Raw genomic sequence first — 15,228 nt, 5'->3', positions numbered from 1 at the left:
CAGACAGATTCCGTCCCGCAGGTTTCTCTCATCTCGGGAATTAGGGATCAAATTTATTCCAGGGCCACCTTTCAGTCACAACAAAATCCAGACTCCGGCGTACGTTTGACTTTAGTCATAAAGAAAAATACTAAGAATGTCTATAATACATAATTCATCATTCCAAGGCGTTCTTTTATTAAGGGTATGAGTGTAAATCTTTAATAAATTCCTGTCTCCAGCAATGCTCACCAAGTTCTGCCTCCAGCCGGGCGCCGGAACAATCTCAATTCCAGGTTTGGGCAAGGCCCTGCCTCAAGAGTACATCCAGCCCTGAAATCCCACAGAAGGAAGGAAGTGCCAGAATTGTGGAATTCAGAGACAAATTGCCACTTTATCACATTGATTTCAGGTGGTCTTATGGCGTTAAATCTGGGTAACACAGTTTGAGGCACAGCTGGAAGAACAAGGGGACATTTAATCCTGATTTATCAGTTCTTCTGCAAAGGAGACCTCTAAACCCCTCCTGTTCCACCTCAGCTCACAAACACCAGTCAGAACCATGGAATCATGGAATGGTTTGGGTGGGAAGGGACCTCAAAGCTCATCCTGTGCCAATCCATGTGCAGGGACACCTCCCATGATCCCAGGCTGCTCCAAGCCTCGTCCAACCTGTCCTGGGACACTTCCAGAGGTGGGAAATCCTTGGAACCACCTGTGCCAGGGGCTCACCACCCCCACAGGGAAGAATTCCTTCCCAAATCCAACCTAAATTTCCCCTCTTTCAGTTTTACCACTTTTCCCCTTTGTCCTGTCATTCAAGGCCCTTTGGAAATCCACTCCTCATGTTTCTTGTTGGCTCCCTCAGGTCCTGGAAGGCCACAATGAGGTCACCCCAAAGCTTCACCAAGCTTGGAAAGGTCCTCAGAGGTTTTTTTAGGAGATGTGAACGTTTTAATTGACAATTGTTTGTAACTGGGTCAGACTGGGAATTTTGGCACACAAAGAGTTTTGGCTCCTCTTGGATTTGATCTTGGATCCCAAGGTGGCCACAAGTGAACAAATTGCTGAGGAGCTGGAAAAAAAATTGTCTTTATTAGACTGTGCTTGAAGTAATTTCAGGTTGACATTATTAGAGTCGGTCTAAAAGTACCAGAAATTAAAAGTACCCATAATTTGGGAAGATGAAAGAATTTTTTAATGGGTGGATGATGCTTCTCACGCAATGCCAGCCTAAACTTAGACTGGGAAACAAAAGCAGGACAATTCCTTTATCAGGGAAAGGAAAGGTCCCACTTGCAAAAATATGTGTGGGAACTAATTAAAGATGCTTCAATAACCCCATAAAGTCAAAAATATCTATGGAGTTATCACGCCCATTTTTCAACCTGAACATCCAAGGGGGACATGGCTTCCAAACCACGTTCACATTCTTCAGAAATTGTTTCTCCAGTGATTTCAGTTATTGCAAGTGATGGATCAGACCATCAAAGGTACAAAATTCTGCTTGAAATTGAGCTGAGCGTCTCCATTTAATAAAAACTTCAACATCCTGCACAACTGCCCTGCTGTGCTGGGCTGGGAAGGTTCTGGAATGTGGCTTTTTTCCCTTTTTTTTTCCCTTTAGGTTAGCAAGGGGAAATTTTGGGGTTTATTTCCCCTTTCCCAGACTCTTCACTCTCCCAAATTCCCTTCCTCCACCCCTCCTGCTCCGTGTCCATTTGCATTGCAGGATTAAAAGATAAAATAGATAGAATAGATAAAATAGATTGAATAGATAGAATAGATTGAATAGATAAAATAGATAGAATAGATAAAATAGATAGTATAGATAAAATAGATTGAATAGATTGAATACTTTAAATAGATTAAATGGATTAAATAGATTGAATAGATTACATAGTCTGTTGATGGTAGATACAGAATACAAATGCCTTACATATGTTTCAATAAAAACAGTTTTTAACTGGCTTTTAAACCCCATATTTTTAATTGATATTGCATCAATTTCACACCATAATAAAATTGTGATAGCACAGAAACATTATACGTAACATTTTTATCAGCAAGTGCCATATCTGGGGTGTCACTTAAGCTGACCACGAGGTCATTTTTATATTAAAAAAACTAGAAAAATCAGTCTGATCATAAATACAACTGCAGCTGTTCTGCGGCGCGGAATGCCGCCGCCCTTGGGTTCCTCACGGATCCCAGGGAACAGCTTATCCCACCAGTCTCTCTGGTTAATTGTTTGGAAAATTTACCCATGGAAACCTCTTTTCCAGCCCAGGCTCCTCTCGGTCTGGGACATTTTCATTCCCCAGCTTTCATTTTTTTGGCGTTTCTGCCTTGAGCCGCAGGCAGGAAGGGGCCCCAGCAAAGCTCCTCTGCCCCTCATGACCAGGGAATGGCTGGAGCCGTGCCAGGGAGGTTTGGGCTGGATTCTTCTGGAAAATTCCTCCCCCAGAGGGTGCTGGACACTGCCCAGGCTCCCCAGGGAATGGGCACGGCACCGGGGCTGCTCCAGGAGTGTTTGGGTGGCGCTCCCAGGGATGTTTTGGGATTTTGAGGTGACTGTGCAGGACCAGGAGCTGGATTAGATCCCCTTCCAATGAGGATATTTTAGGATTCCATTCCATCTTTTTGCTGAACTCTTCTCCTCCCAAATTTGTAAATTTGCAAGTAAATAATTTTTAATAAACTTTAAACAAAGCATAAAACATTTTAATATAAAACCCCACCTCTTTTGCCTGTTGTGTGGACATTTGGACTGGCTCCACACCTGAATGTCAAGAACATTCCCTTGAGCTCCTCAAATATTTATATCTCAGCTCCAGGATTATTTAATTTTCAAATAGATTTTATTTGGTGGTTTTATTTTTCTTGGATCTTTTTTGGTTGCCACAGTGGCAAGTGTTGCTTCTGCCATATTAATATTCATTCAGATTCTCAGGAGTTTCAGAGATGCCAAATAGGGGACAAGATCTAAAATCTCTCAAGCTTAAACACCACAATTGTACTTTTAAATACAGAGGTGGGATAAACAAACTGGGGGAAAACATCCTAGAAGGAGAAATAGATTTGAGAACCTGTTCAGTGCTTCTCAAGAGTATAAAAACCAATGAAATTATTTTTATCAGATGAGTTGTGGTGACTTTTGGACGCACATTTTCCTCTGTGAAATCCTTGCATAGATTTTCACATAATTCTGCCCCAAGGGGAGGTAAAAAGGAGAGAAAAACCACAACGAAACTCAAAATCAGATGCAACATCAGTTTACTGACAAACAGTCAAGTAGCATTCAGCAAAAACAAAGGGAAAATATATATTTATGAAGGGAAAAGAAACCATTCCAACTGAGAGACAGAAAGCAAGACTCCACCTTTCCTTAATTCCTGAATAAAACCCCTCCACTGACTGTTGGCAATCACAGCATCAAACCACCGTGAAATGCAAAATCAGAGACAAGGAAACTCTTCCAAAGCAGGATTTTCAAGGCTGAAACAGGCTGGCCACGAGACCAGACAGCACCTCCCTCCTTCCCTCCTTGTCAGGAGGGCAGGAGGGGCCCCGAGGCCTCTGGAAAGGCTGGCCAGCAGCTCCAGGGGACACTTGGCCTGGGGAGGCACTCGCTGGACGCGCGGCCCGGCTCTAGCAGGGCAGGCACCTGCGGCCGCAGTAGCGGCCACCGAGGCCGGAGAGCCCCGAGAGCCCAAAGCCCCCCGAGTTGATGGGCACTCCCTCCTCGCTGAGGATGCTGCCCACGGCGGCAGAGGTGGAGGATCCCACGGCGGTGTTCTGGGGGAAGGAGCTGAGGATGGGCCCGGGCAGGGTGACCACCACGGGCGAGGGCTGGATGACCACGCGGGAGTCCTGGCACTGGCGCACACAGGGCTCGTTGCAGCTGTTGGCCAGCGGGGTGGGGCCGCAGGGCCGGCACAGGTCGTAGCAGGACATGGCTGGGGCTGGAGGAGAACCTGCGGAAGGCAGGGAAAGCACCCACGGGCTGTGAGGCACACACGGAGATGCTGCTCACAGGAGGAAACACAGCCTGGGCAGAAGGGACAGCCTGGAGAGGGAGCAAGGGAGGAACCCAACAGCCCTGAGCCCAAAGAGTTCCCTGCAAAGAAATCCCAACATCTCCCACCTCTCCCCAGCAAAAAACAACCACAAAAACCTGCGGAGAGCAGGATCAAGGAGAAAGACTCTCAGAGAGCCCTGTGGATTCCATTGAGGGTCAAGGAGAAGAGAAGAGAAGAGAAGAGAAGAGAAGAGAAGAGAAGAGAAGAGAAGAGAAGAGAAGAGAAGAGAAGAGAAGAGAAGAGAAGAGAAGAGAAGAGAAGAGAAGAGAAGAGAAGAGAAGAGAAGGAGGCAAAGGCCCTTGCAGCTCACCTGTGTCACCAAGGAGGAGAAGGCAGGAGAAGTGGATGAGGGATCCTCACTTGCTCTGCCTTTTATACTGTCCCACACAGCCCCAGGCCCACGGGCACCCTCGGCACATGGAACGTGTTTACCAAGCTCATATTTTATGCAAAACATCCCCATTAGAGAAATGGGGACACTGCAATGCTGCTTTTTCATTTCCCTGTGCAGGACATGCCCAGTCAGCCTCCCAGGCTCCTTTCAAGTGCCAGCATTAGAGGCCAAAACGTGTCTGGGGGCAGTGCCACGTCAGCAGGGCCAGGTGATGCAGCTGGTGCTGAGGAGTGTCCGACATCCCAAATAATTCCAGTCCTGGCCCTCCAGGGCAGGACTTTAAAGTGTTTCCTGATGATGGGGCTGGGCTCCTCAGGGCCCTGAGGCTCCAGCCTGGCCATTCCCCTGCAAGGGTCAGCTCTGTCCCTCATGTCTGTCCCTGTCCAGGCTGGGCACTGCTGTTCTGGCCTTGGCCGGGGTGGCCCAGGGGGGTTTGGGGTCGCCATCCCTGGATGTGTCCAAGGGGAAACTGGACATGGCACTGTGTGCTCTGGGCTCTGTGACAAAGTGGAGATGGATCCCAGGTGGGACTTGATGTTCTGGGAGAGCTTTTCCAATCCCAGGGGTCCCCTCAGGTGAGGGACCAGCCCCAGTCCAGCCCCGTGATGCCAATGTCCAGCAGGGGATATGGGGCTGCCTCTGCACTTGAAAGTCCTGCCCTGGAGGGCCAGGGGCTGCCACCAGATGGTCAGTGGGACACTTCTCAGCCCTGGCTGCTTCACCTGGCCCTGCTGACAAATCATTTTCCCTGGAAATATTTTGGCCTCTAATCTTGGCACTTGAAAGGAGCCTGGGAGGCTGACTGGGCACGTCCAGCACAGGGAAATGAAAAGGCAGCGTTGCAGGGCAAAAATAAAAACACTAATTTTTGTAATTGGGATGTTTTGCATGCGAGATGAGCTTGGTAAACACATTCCCTGTGCAAAGACTGTCCCTGGGCCCGGGGCTGTGTGGGACACTATAAAAGGCAGAGCAAGTGCGGGATCCCTCATCCACTTCTCCTGCCTTCTCCTCCTCAGTGACACAGGTGAGTGCTTTCCTCTGTTTCCATTTCTTTTCCTCTGTCTCTTCTGGCTCCCACTGGGGCTTCGCCTCAGTTTTGTTGGGACAGTTGGTGGACATCTCCACTCTCTGTGCCACACTGGAGGGAGGTGGGAGAAGGTCTTGTCTGTGTTTTTAGGCCCCTCTTGGGGACTGCAATTCCTTGTCCTTTCTATCACCCTCTCCAGGCTGTCCTTTCTGCCCACTCTCTGCTCTTTCTCCTGCCCAGCAGCATCTCCCTGTGTGTCTCACAGCCCGTGGGTGCTTTCCCTGCCTTCCTCAGGTTCTCCTCCAGCCCCAGCCATGTCCTGCTACGACCTGTGCCGGCCCTGCGGCCCCACCCCGCTGGCCAACAGCTGCAACGAGCCCTGTGTGCGCCAGTGCCAGGACTCCCGCGTGGTCATCCAGCCCTCGCCCGTGGTGGTCACCCTGCCTGGGCCCATCCTCAGCTCCTTCCCCCAGAACACCGCCGTGGGATCCTCCACCTCCGCCGCCGTGGGCAGCATCCTCAGCGAGTCCGGGGTCCCCATCAACTCGGGGGGCTTTGGCCTCTCGGGGCTCTCCGGCCTCGGTGGCCGCTACTGCGGCCGCAGGTGCCTGCCCTGCTAGAGCCGGGCCGCGCGTCCAGCGAGTGCCTCCCCAGGCCAAGTGTCCCCTGGAGCTGCTGGCCAGCCTTTCCAGAGGCCTCGGGGCCCCTCCTGCCAAGGCGGGAGGCAAACGTGCCCACCTGAGGCTTCTGCTTGTCCTGCTTTCTCCTGCGCCTCCCCGGGCCCTGCCGTGCCCTGCTCTGATGGCCCAGGGGCTCAGCCCCGGCCCAGCCCGGCCCCGGGGTCCTGCTGCTCCTGCTGGCCCCGTGCCCGGGCCAGGCAGACCCGTGTGCCACTGCTGGCCAGGCCTGCCTGCCCACCCCTGCTTTGGTTCTGTCTTCACACGCAATAAAGTTCACTCTGCATTGGAACTGGAGTCTCCTGGAGTTCCTTCCCTTTTGGGATCCCCAGATAAAGCTGTTTCATGGGGGAGGTCACAAAGTCACAGTTTTTGGGGTTGGAATACCCTTCCAGAGGTTACGTGGCCCAACCCTTGCTCAGGTGGGATAGCCTTGAGGGAGTTGCTTTAGATGCCAATGGCTTCTCGATCTCTCCAAGGATGGACACCCCATAATAACCTTCCTGGTCCATGTGTTCCATCAGTCAGTAGAAAACATTTCCTGGGACACCTTCCATGGTTCGTGTCCTGTGGGAGAGGTTTTACAGTGACTTCTGTGAGCCAGAGAGAAGTTTGAGAAGAGGAGCCATGTTCACCCCTGAAAGAATTTCCTACCAAGGTCCTTGACACAGAAACCAAGAAAGAAACAAGGAGAAATAAGAGAAACCTGCAACTGCCTATTGCAATAAACACTTTGTCTTTCCTAACCAATGGGTAAATTTATGAGCTTTGTAAGAATGTCTAAAAACGCATTCATGCTATAATAAAACCAGGTTTGAAGCCTTCTGAAAATGGAGGGTTGCTTTGTGTCGTGACCATCTCATCTACAATGTCCTTCATGCAACAGAATCCCAAGGAGTTGTCACCCTTCTCTTCTGCCACCACAGCATCCCCTGCTCCCTCCTGTCCCTCCCGGAGGGCTCAGGGCTGCAGGCACAGCTCAGGAGGCCACAGGGACACATTGGACATGGGGAGAACATTGCTGGGGTGTTGAATTGTGTGAGTGGTGATGCAGAGGAGGACAAGGTGCTCCTGCTTCCTCCCACATCCTCTACTCCCTGTCATTCAGGGAATCACAGAATCGTGGAATATCCAGATTGTAAGGGACCCAGAAATCATCAAATCCAACTCCTGGCCCTGCACTGACACCCCAAAATCCCATCCTGTGCCTGAGAGCGTTGTCCAAACACAAGTGACCTTCACTCCACCTGGAGCAGAAGAATGGAGGGGTCAGAGACCATTCCAGGGATGGAGGGCAGGGAATGGAGGTCTCAAAGACCATTAAGGGCAACCCCTCAGTGCTGACCACGGGACGAGGCCAGGCCAGTGTGCTGAGTGTGCTGATAGGATGGAAGAGGAGCCCATGATCTTGCTGTCTGCTTGCCTCCAGTGTTTTCCTGCTGACATTCCCAGACCATGACTCCTTCTGATGTTTTTTGATGTCTCCTTGGAGAGCTCTGCAGGCTCTTTCCACCATTCGGGTGTAGGCTCCCGGAAGGGTTTTGGAGATTTGGGGATGGAGAAGGAGCAGTGGGAAAGGCCCAACGTGGACGCTTGTTGCTGGGTGGAACTGGTGGGAGCAGAGTTAGGGTGTGTTGGAGAGGATTTTCTGCTTTTCAAACATCCTCCTGTTGACTCGAGGATGCTGGGGGCTCTCCACAAAGGCACGGAAGGGCAAAGAGCACATGGATTTGTCAGGATGTGAAATCCCTGGTTCTTCAGAGTGTCCAAGGTGGCAGGGAAGTTTACACCCAGCCCTGCTGGACTCGAGTATTTGGTTACCCAGCAGATGAGGTGACTCCTGACACAGAAAACACATTTTAAAGCATGGCTTGTTATTTTAGGGATGCCAGAAAAAGTGCCCTGACCATTCTGGGAGTCCTAAAGTGAGGCCCTGGAGGGCAAAGGGCCTGGAGTGCCCTGGTGAAATAGGACAGTCCCCAACCGCGGCTGCATCACCCGGCCCTGCTGACGTGGCACTGCCCCCAGACACGTTTTGGCCTCTAATGCTGGCACTTGAAAGGAGCCTGGGAGGCTGACTGGGCATGTCCTGCACAGGGAAATGAAAAAGCAGCATTGCAGTGTCCCCATTTCTCTAATGGGGATGTTTTGCATAAAATATGAGCTTGGTAAACACGTTCCATGTGCCGAGGGTGCCCGTGGGCCTGGGGCTATGTGGGACAGTATAAAAGGCAGAGCAAGTGAGGATCCCTCATCCACTTCTCCTGCCTTGTCCTTCTCGGTGACACAGGTGAGCTGCAAGGGCCTTTGCCTCACTCCTTCTCCTTCTCCTTCTCCTTCTCCTTCTCCTTCTCCTTCTCCTTCTCCTTCTCCTTCTCCTTCTCCTTCTCCTTCTCCTTCTCCTTCTCCTTCTCCTTCTCCTCCTTCTCCTCTTTGTCTCTGCCTCCATCCCTGGCCTTGCTGCTGTGCTGCTGAGAACTTTGCTCCCAGCCTCTGCTCACTGCGAGGAGCTGGGAGAAGCTCTTGGGCTCTTTGCAGGAGGCCCTGGGGATGGAGCTCCTGATCCTTTCTTCCTCCCTGTTCCCTGGCCCTTCCCTCGGTCTCTGTTCCTCCTGCTGCTGAGGCCGTGCCTGACGTTCTGCCCGTGCCTTCTGCAGGTTCTCCTCCAGCCCCAGCCATGTCCTGCTACGACCTGTGCCGGCCCTGCGGCCCCACCCCGCTGGCCAACAGCTGCAACGAGCCCTGTGTGCGCCAGTGCCAGGACTCGCGGGTCATCATCGAGCCGTCCCCCGTGGTGGTCACCCTGCCCGGGCCCATCCTCAGCTCCTTCCCCCAGAACACCGCCGTGGGATCCTCCACCTCCGCCGCCGTGGGCAGCATCCTCAGCGAGTCCGGGGTCCCCATCAACTCGGGGGGCTTTGGCCTCTCGGGGCTCTCCGGCCTCGGTGGCCGCTACTGTGGCCGCAGGTGCCTGCCCTGCTAGAGCCGGGCCACGCGTCCAGCGAGTGCCTCCCCAGGCCAAGTGTCCCCTGGAGCTGCTGGCCAGCCTTTCCAGAGGCCTCGGGGCCCCTCCTGCCAAGGCGGGAGGCAAACGTGCCCACCTGAGGCTTCTGCTTGTCCTGCTTTCTCCTGCGCCTCCCCGGGCCCTGCCGTGCCCTGCTCTGCTGGCCCAGGGGCTCAGCCCCGGCCCAGCCCGGCCCCGGGGTCCTGCTGCTCCCTCTGGCCCCGTGCCCGGGCCAGGCAGACCCGTGTGCCACTGCTGGCCAGGCCTGCCTGCCCACCCCTGCTTTGGTTCTGTCTTCACACGCAATAAAGTTCACTCTGCATTGGAACTGGAGTCTCCTGGAGTTCCTTCCGCTTTGGGATCCCCAGCTCAAGCTGCTCCATGGGTGGGGGTGATGCCCGGCGGGTGTTTGGGTGGTTAAAGGCCATGGATGGACCTTTCTCACACCTGGGCAAGGTGAGAACCTCCAAGGCCGCAGTCACTGGAAGGGCCATGGGGCAGTGGAGGGTGTGTGTGGCCTGGTGTGAGTGTGCACAGGGTGACCAGGAGGTGCCCCAGGGGACATCTGAGCCAGCTTGAGGTTGGACAACTTCCAGCTGATGCGTCAAGCCACTGACCCGATTTTCTGTGCCAGTTTCACCCACCTGCCCAAGGCCATGGTTGTTTTTTGCCACCTACCCCTAGGCCTTTGCCTTCCCTCCTCCAGCCCTTCTCCCTAGTCCTGGATGCAGAGGGAGTCCCAAACGAGTTGAAGGGACATGTGCCCAACTGCCAAAGTCAACGTGATGCCCAGTTTTGTTTTCCTGCATTCTGTGGAGTTCTTCTCCCCAGGGAATTGGGTGTTCCTGGCCCTGCAGCCATCTGGTGACAGTCAAAGGCTGCTCCTCTGCCCTATTGGGGGCTTCAGTGTCTGAAATAAATCCATCCTGCCAAATCCTCTGTCTCTTTATCTGCTGTGGAAATGCCCTCCTGTCCTTGCCTGAGCCAGGAGGGGACATTGGAGCGACAAAATGGGAACCAGGGAAGGGAGACAACAGCCCCAGGACACCCCTGAGAGACTGGGGTGGGTGAGGACACCCAGGGCTTCATGGAGCCCCTCAGTGAGGAGGGCTGGGTGAGGGAGAAGGAGAGAGGGCTGCAAATGCCTTTGTTGCACTCAGTGTTTTGCCTCTAGAAGGGATTTAAGTGGAAATGCCCAGATGGAAACATGGTGTGTGTGAGTTTTGAAGGAAATCTCTCTGTTAGATCTGCCCTGTCACACCTGGGGTTCTCTCCTGAATGTGTTTGTTTCGAGAAGCTTCTCCTGTCAACCTGAGAGCTCCCTTCATCCTCCTGGATGAGGAATCCGGCTTGGACCTCTGGGATTTAAGATTTTTCTGTCTCTGATAGAGCCCCAGCCTTGCTGGGACAGGAGTTTTGCCCCATTTGCCCCAAGGGGTGTCACGGTGGTGCCCGGGCAGGGCTGTCACCACTCCTGGGGACACCAGCTCTGCCCTTGCCCCAGGAAATGCAGCTCAGAGTGAGGAATCCTTCCCCTGCCCATCTCCGGGGACATCCTGGCCCCTGTTGCTGCCCAGGCTGGGTTTGTGGGCACTGCCAGCCCTCAGCTGCTCCCTGTGTCCTGCTTGGAAACATTCCTGAGTGTTTGGGACAGGGTGTAGGGTCTGGTCAGAGGCAGGGAGGAAAAAGGAGTGGAGGGATGGCCGTGAGGAATGGGAGAAGGAAGAGTTTTGAAGTCAGATGTTCTCATTAGGGAGTGTTTTCTGCAAGACAATGACCCTGACTAATATTTGTTAGGAAATAATATTTGTTGGGAAAGCAGCGTCCTTCCTTCTGGAACTGTCCTGTTCTGCTGATCGGAGACCTCCAGGCAATGCTGAAAGAGGTGAAAGGCAGGAGAAACGAGATAATTTTTTCCAAAGGCAATGTGAGATCCCAAAGAAAGTTCAAAACCAACCCATGTAGTCTCTCTGATGAATAAATGATGTCTAAAGAAGGCTTGAAAGGCCTTGGAGTCACAGGGAGCAATGTCTACGGCCAGTCCCCGCCAAAGCCAGCCCTTTAATCCTGAGTTCATAATAAAAAAAACTGCATTTATCACTCCAAAGGCTCAGAGCTGCCTCAGGAGGGGAAGATGCTGACATCACCTGGAAATACAGCACCACTCCACCCAGCTGGCTGAAACATCAGCCTGGTTCTGGCTGAAAAATACCCTAAAAACATTTTGTCCTCTAATGCTGGCACTTGAAAGGAGCCAGTTTGGCTGAATGGGCATGTCCTGCACAGGGAAATGAAAAGGCAGCCTCGAAGGGAGCGTAAACAACCTCCAGTTTACTTAATTGGGGATGCTTTGCATAAAATATGAGCTTGTTGGTAAACACATTCCCTGTGCAGGGGCGCGTCGGGCCCGGGGCTGTGTGGGACAGTATAAAAGGCAGAGCAAGTGAGGATCCCTCATCCACCTCTCCTGCCTTGTCCTCCTCTGTGACACAGGTGAGCTGCAAGGGCCTTTGCCTCCCTCTTCTCTTCTCTTCTCTTCTCTTCTCTTCTCTTCTCTTCTCTTCTCTTCTCTTCTCTTCTCTTCTCTTCTCTTCTCTTCTCTTCTCTTCTCTTCTCTTCTCTTCTCTTCTCTTCTCTTCTCTTCTCTTCTGCCTTGACCCTCAATGGAATCTTTGCCTCTCCACAGTGCTCTCTGAGAGTCTTTCTCCTTGATCCTGCTCTCCGCAGGTTTTTGTGGTTGTTTTTTGCTGGGGAGAGGTGGGAGATGTTGGGATTTCTTTGCAGGGAACTCTTTGGGCTCAGGGCCGTTGGGTTCCTCCCTTGCTCCCTCTCCAGGCTGTCCCTTCTGCCCAGGCTGTGTTTCCTCCTGTGAGCAGCATCTCCCTGTGTGTCTCACAGCCCGTGGGTGCTTTCCCTACCTTCTGCAGGTTCTCCTCCAGCCCCAGCCATGTCCTGCTACGACCTGTGCCGGCCCTGCGGCCCCACCCCGCTGGCCAACAGCTGCAACGAGCCCTGTGTGCGCCAGTGCCAGGACTCCCGCGTGGTCATCCAGCCCTCGCCCGTGGTGGTCACCCTGCCCGGGCCCATCCTCAGCTCCTTCCCGCAGAACACCGCCGTGGGATCCTCCACCTCCGCCGCCGTGGGCAGCATCCTCAGCGAGGAGGGAGTGCCCATCAACTCGGGGGGCTTTGGCCTCTCGGGGCTCTCCGGCCTCGGTGGCCGCTACTGCGGCCGCAGGTGCCTGCCCTGCTAGAGCCGGGCCGCGCGTCCAGCGAGTGCCTCCGCAGGCCAAGTGTCCCCTGGAGCTGCTGGCCAGCCTTTCCAGAGGCCTCGGGGCCCCTCCTGCCCTCCTGACAAGGAGGGTGCCCACCTGAGGCTTCTGCTTGTCCTGCTTTCCTCTGTGCCCGGGCCAGGCAGGCGTTTGTCCCACTGCTGGCCAGGGCCCCGTGCCCGGCCCTGCTGCTGGGCCAGCCTGGCCCAGGGCCTGCCCACCCCTGCTTTGGTTCTGTCTTCACACTCAATAAAGTTCACTCTGCATTGGAACTGGAGTCTCCTGGAGTTCCTTTCGTTTAGGATCCCCAGCTAAAGCTGCTCCATGGGTGGGAGTGATGCCCTGGGGGTGTTTGGGTGGGATTGGAGGGAGTGTGGCCTCGTCATTGGTCACAGGAGGTGCTCCAGAGGACATTTGACTCAGGAGGGAGGTTGGACCTTGCGTTCCAGCAAAACATTGACCTTCCAGAAGAGATTTGTGTGCGGATTTACAAAGAGATTTGTGTGCGGCACCTTCACAAAGCCTTTATTGTGCATTTCTAGCTATGAGTGGTTGTTTTCCTTGCCTGCATCCAAGCACAGCATCCAAACCCTGGGGCACAGGGAGAACCCTAGGTTCTGAGGTGACATGTGGCACCCAGGGCAGGTGTGCAAAGAGAAATGTGAGTCCTGTGCCAGGTGTTGGCACAGTGGAAATGGACTGAGGATGGGTCACTCTTGTGGAGGAATCCCAGAGTCCTCAAGGATGGAAAAAAGTTCCAAGATCAAGTGGCCAGTGTAGACAGCAGAGTTCTGCAGGTCTGCTCCAGACTCCTGCTCCTTCAGGACACGGTGACACACGGAATGAGCCCACAGCAATTACAGCTCCCGACCACAGGACAGCTTGGGTGGGGGATAAGATGGATCCACAGCTCCCTTCTAGGCCTGGGTACAGGCCCAGGCCTTGTCACCATCACTGCTGCCCTCGCTCAGAGGAGGGATCATGGTCCCTGTGTGTCCATCCCTGTCCCATGTCCATGTTACACACCCACCTCAGCATGTCCCCAACCTCAGATGTCCTCTGGGGCATCTCCTGGTCACCCTGTGCACACTCACACCAGGCCACACACCCTCAGAGGAGGGATCATGGTCCCTGTGTGCCCATCCCGTTCCATGTCCACGTCACACACGCACCCTCAGCTCGTCCCCAACCTCAACCTGGTTCAGATGTCCCCTGGGGCATCTCCTGGTCACCCTGTGCACACTCACACCAGGCCACACACCCTCCACTGCACCATGGCCCTTCCAGTGACTGCAGCCTTGGAGGTTCTCACCTTGCCCAGGTGTGAGAAAGGTCCATCCATGGCCTTTAACCACCCAAACACCCGCAGGGTATCACCCCCACCCATGGAGCAGCTTGAGCTGGGGATCCCAAAGCGGAAGGAAGTCCAGGAGACTCCAGTTCCAATGCAGAGTGAACTTTATTGAGTGTGAAGACAGAACCAAAGCAGGGGTGGGCAGGCAGGCCTGGCCAGCAGTGGCACACGGGTCTGCCTGGCCTGGGCACGGGGCCAGCGGGAGCAGCAGGACCCCGGGGCCGGGCTGGGCCGGGGCTGAGCCCCTGGGCCAGCAGAGCAGGGCACGGCAGGGCCCGGGGAGGCGCAGGAGAAAGCAGGACAAGCAGAAGCCTCAGGTGGGCACGTTTGCCTCCCGCCTTGGCAGGAGGGGCCCCGAGGCCTCTGGAAAGGCTGGCCAGCAGCTCCAGGGGACACTTGGCCTGGGGAGGCACTCGCTGGACGCGTGGCCCGGCTCTAGCAGGGCAGGCACCTGCGGCCGCAGTAGCGGCCACCGAGGCCGGAGAGCCCCGAGAGCCCAAAGCCCCCCGAGTTGATGGGGACCCCGGACTCGCTGAGGATGCTGCCCACGGCAGCGGAGGTGGAGGATCCCACGGCGGTGTTCTGGGGGAAGGAGCTGAGGATGGGCCCGGGCAGGGTGACCACCACGGGGGACGGCTCGATGATGACCCGCGAGTCCTGGCACTGGCGCACACAGGGCTCGTTGCAGCTGTTGGCCAGCGGGGTGGGGCCGCAGGGCCGGCACAGGTCGTAGCAGGACATGGCTGGGGCTGGAGGAGAACCTGCAGAAGGCACGGGCAGAACGTCAGGCACGGCCTCAGCAGCAGGAGGAGAAGAGGCCGAGGGAAGGGACGGGGAACAGGGAGGAAGAAAGGATCAGGAGCTCCATCCCCAGGGCCTCCTGCAAAGAGCCCAAGAGCTTCTCCCAGCTCCTCGCAGTGAGCAGAGGCTGGGAGCAGGATCTGGGAGCAAAGTTCTGAGCAGCACAGCAGCAAGGCCAGGGATGGAGGCAGAGACAAAGAGGAGAAGGAGAAGGAGAAGGAGAAGGAGAAGGAGAAGGAGAAGGAGAAGGAGAAGGAGAAGGAGAAGGAGAAGGAGAAGGAGAAGGAGAAGGAGAAGGAGAAGGAGAAGGAGAAGGAGAAGGAGAAGGAGAAGGAGAAGGAGAAGGAGAAGGAGAAGAGGACGGCAAAGACCTTTTCAGCTCACCTGTGTCACTGAGGAGAAGGCAGGAGAGGTGGATGAGGGATCCTGTGCTCAGAGTGGGTTTTATACCATCCTGGACAGCCCCAGGGCCAGCCTTTGCTCATGGGATGTGTTTCCCAAGCTCATCCTGCATGGAAAACACTCCCTTCCTCCAGCACCAACCTTTGATTTGGGGCTGCAACGCTCCTTCCCCGTTTCCTTGCTGCTGGCATCCCCATTCCACGCTGGATCCTCGTTTTATGTGACTTAATTAGA

The 15,228-nt window shown here is 54.5% G+C and overlaps 4 protein-coding genes and 1 pseudogene across 4 annotated transcripts; 3 read left to right on the top strand and 2 right to left on the bottom strand.

Moving 5' to 3' along the window:
* Nucleotides 1–3,630: 3,630 nt before the first annotated feature.
* On the bottom strand, nucleotides 3,631–3,939 carry LOC129132165 (feather keratin 1). The gene has a single exon (XM_054651190.2). It carries the CDS (start codon nucleotides 3,934–3,936, stop codon nucleotides 3,631–3,633), a length of 306 nt encoding a protein of 101 aa, XP_054507165.1. The 5' UTR covers nucleotides 3,937–3,939.
* Nucleotides 3,940–5,334: 1,395 nt separating this feature from the next.
* On the top strand, nucleotides 5,335–6,105 carry LOC129132215 (feather keratin 1-like). Its single transcript, XM_054651248.2, has 2 exons — nucleotides 5,335–5,482; nucleotides 5,780–6,105. Exons 1-2 carry the CDS (start codon nucleotides 5,335–5,337, stop codon nucleotides 6,103–6,105), a joined length of 474 nt encoding a protein of 157 aa, XP_054507223.2.
* Nucleotides 6,106–8,305: 2,200 nt separating this feature from the next.
* On the top strand, nucleotides 8,306–9,145 carry LOC129132181 (feather beta keratin-like; annotated as a pseudogene).
* A 2,428-nt stretch (nucleotides 9,146–11,573) lies between these two features.
* LOC129132176 (feather keratin 1) lies at nucleotides 11,574–12,453 on the top strand. Its single transcript, XM_077191944.1, has 2 exons — nucleotides 11,574–11,659; nucleotides 12,094–12,453. Exon 2 carries the CDS (start codon nucleotides 12,114–12,116, stop codon nucleotides 12,417–12,419), a length of 306 nt encoding a protein of 101 aa, XP_077048059.1. The 5' UTR covers nucleotides 11,574–11,659; nucleotides 12,094–12,113; the 3' UTR covers nucleotides 12,420–12,453.
* Nucleotides 12,454–14,226: 1,773 nt separating this feature from the next.
* On the bottom strand, nucleotides 14,227–14,532 carry LOC129132177 (feather beta keratin-like). The gene has a single exon (XM_054651204.2). The coding sequence runs from the start codon at nucleotides 14,530–14,532 to the stop codon at nucleotides 14,227–14,229; it is 306 nt and encodes a 101-aa protein (XP_054507179.1).
* Nucleotides 14,533–15,228: the final 696 nt, after the last annotated feature.

This window comes from Agelaius phoeniceus, chromosome 31 (genome assembly GCF_051311805.1).
Source record: "Agelaius phoeniceus isolate bAgePho1 chromosome 31, bAgePho1.hap1, whole genome shotgun sequence".
In the NCBI taxonomy this organism is placed as follows: domain Eukaryota; kingdom Metazoa; phylum Chordata; class Aves; order Passeriformes; family Icteridae; genus Agelaius; species Agelaius phoeniceus.
Note: the sequence above shows the minus strand (reverse complement) of the source record. Positions and strands in the feature narration are given on the sequence as shown.

Coding starts and splice junctions, on each gene's coding strand:
- LOC129132177 (XM_054651204.2), bottom strand. CDS start 14,532: ATGTCCTGCTACGACCTGTGCCGGCCCTGCGGCCCCACCCCGCTGGCC.
- LOC129132176 (XM_077191944.1), top strand. CDS start 12,114: ATGTCCTGCTACGACCTGTGCCGGCCCTGCGGCCCCACCCCGCTGGCC.
- LOC129132215 (XM_054651248.2), top strand. CDS start 5,335: ATGTTTTGCATGCGAGATGAGCTTGGTAAACACATTCCCTGTGCAAAG. Junction 5,483..5,779: donor TCTCCTCCTCAGTGACACAG/GTGAGTGCTTTC, acceptor TGCCTTCCTCAG/GTTCTCCTCCAGCCCCAGCC.
- LOC129132165 (XM_054651190.2), bottom strand. CDS start 3,936: ATGTCCTGCTACGACCTGTGCCGGCCCTGCGGCCCCACCCCGCTGGCC.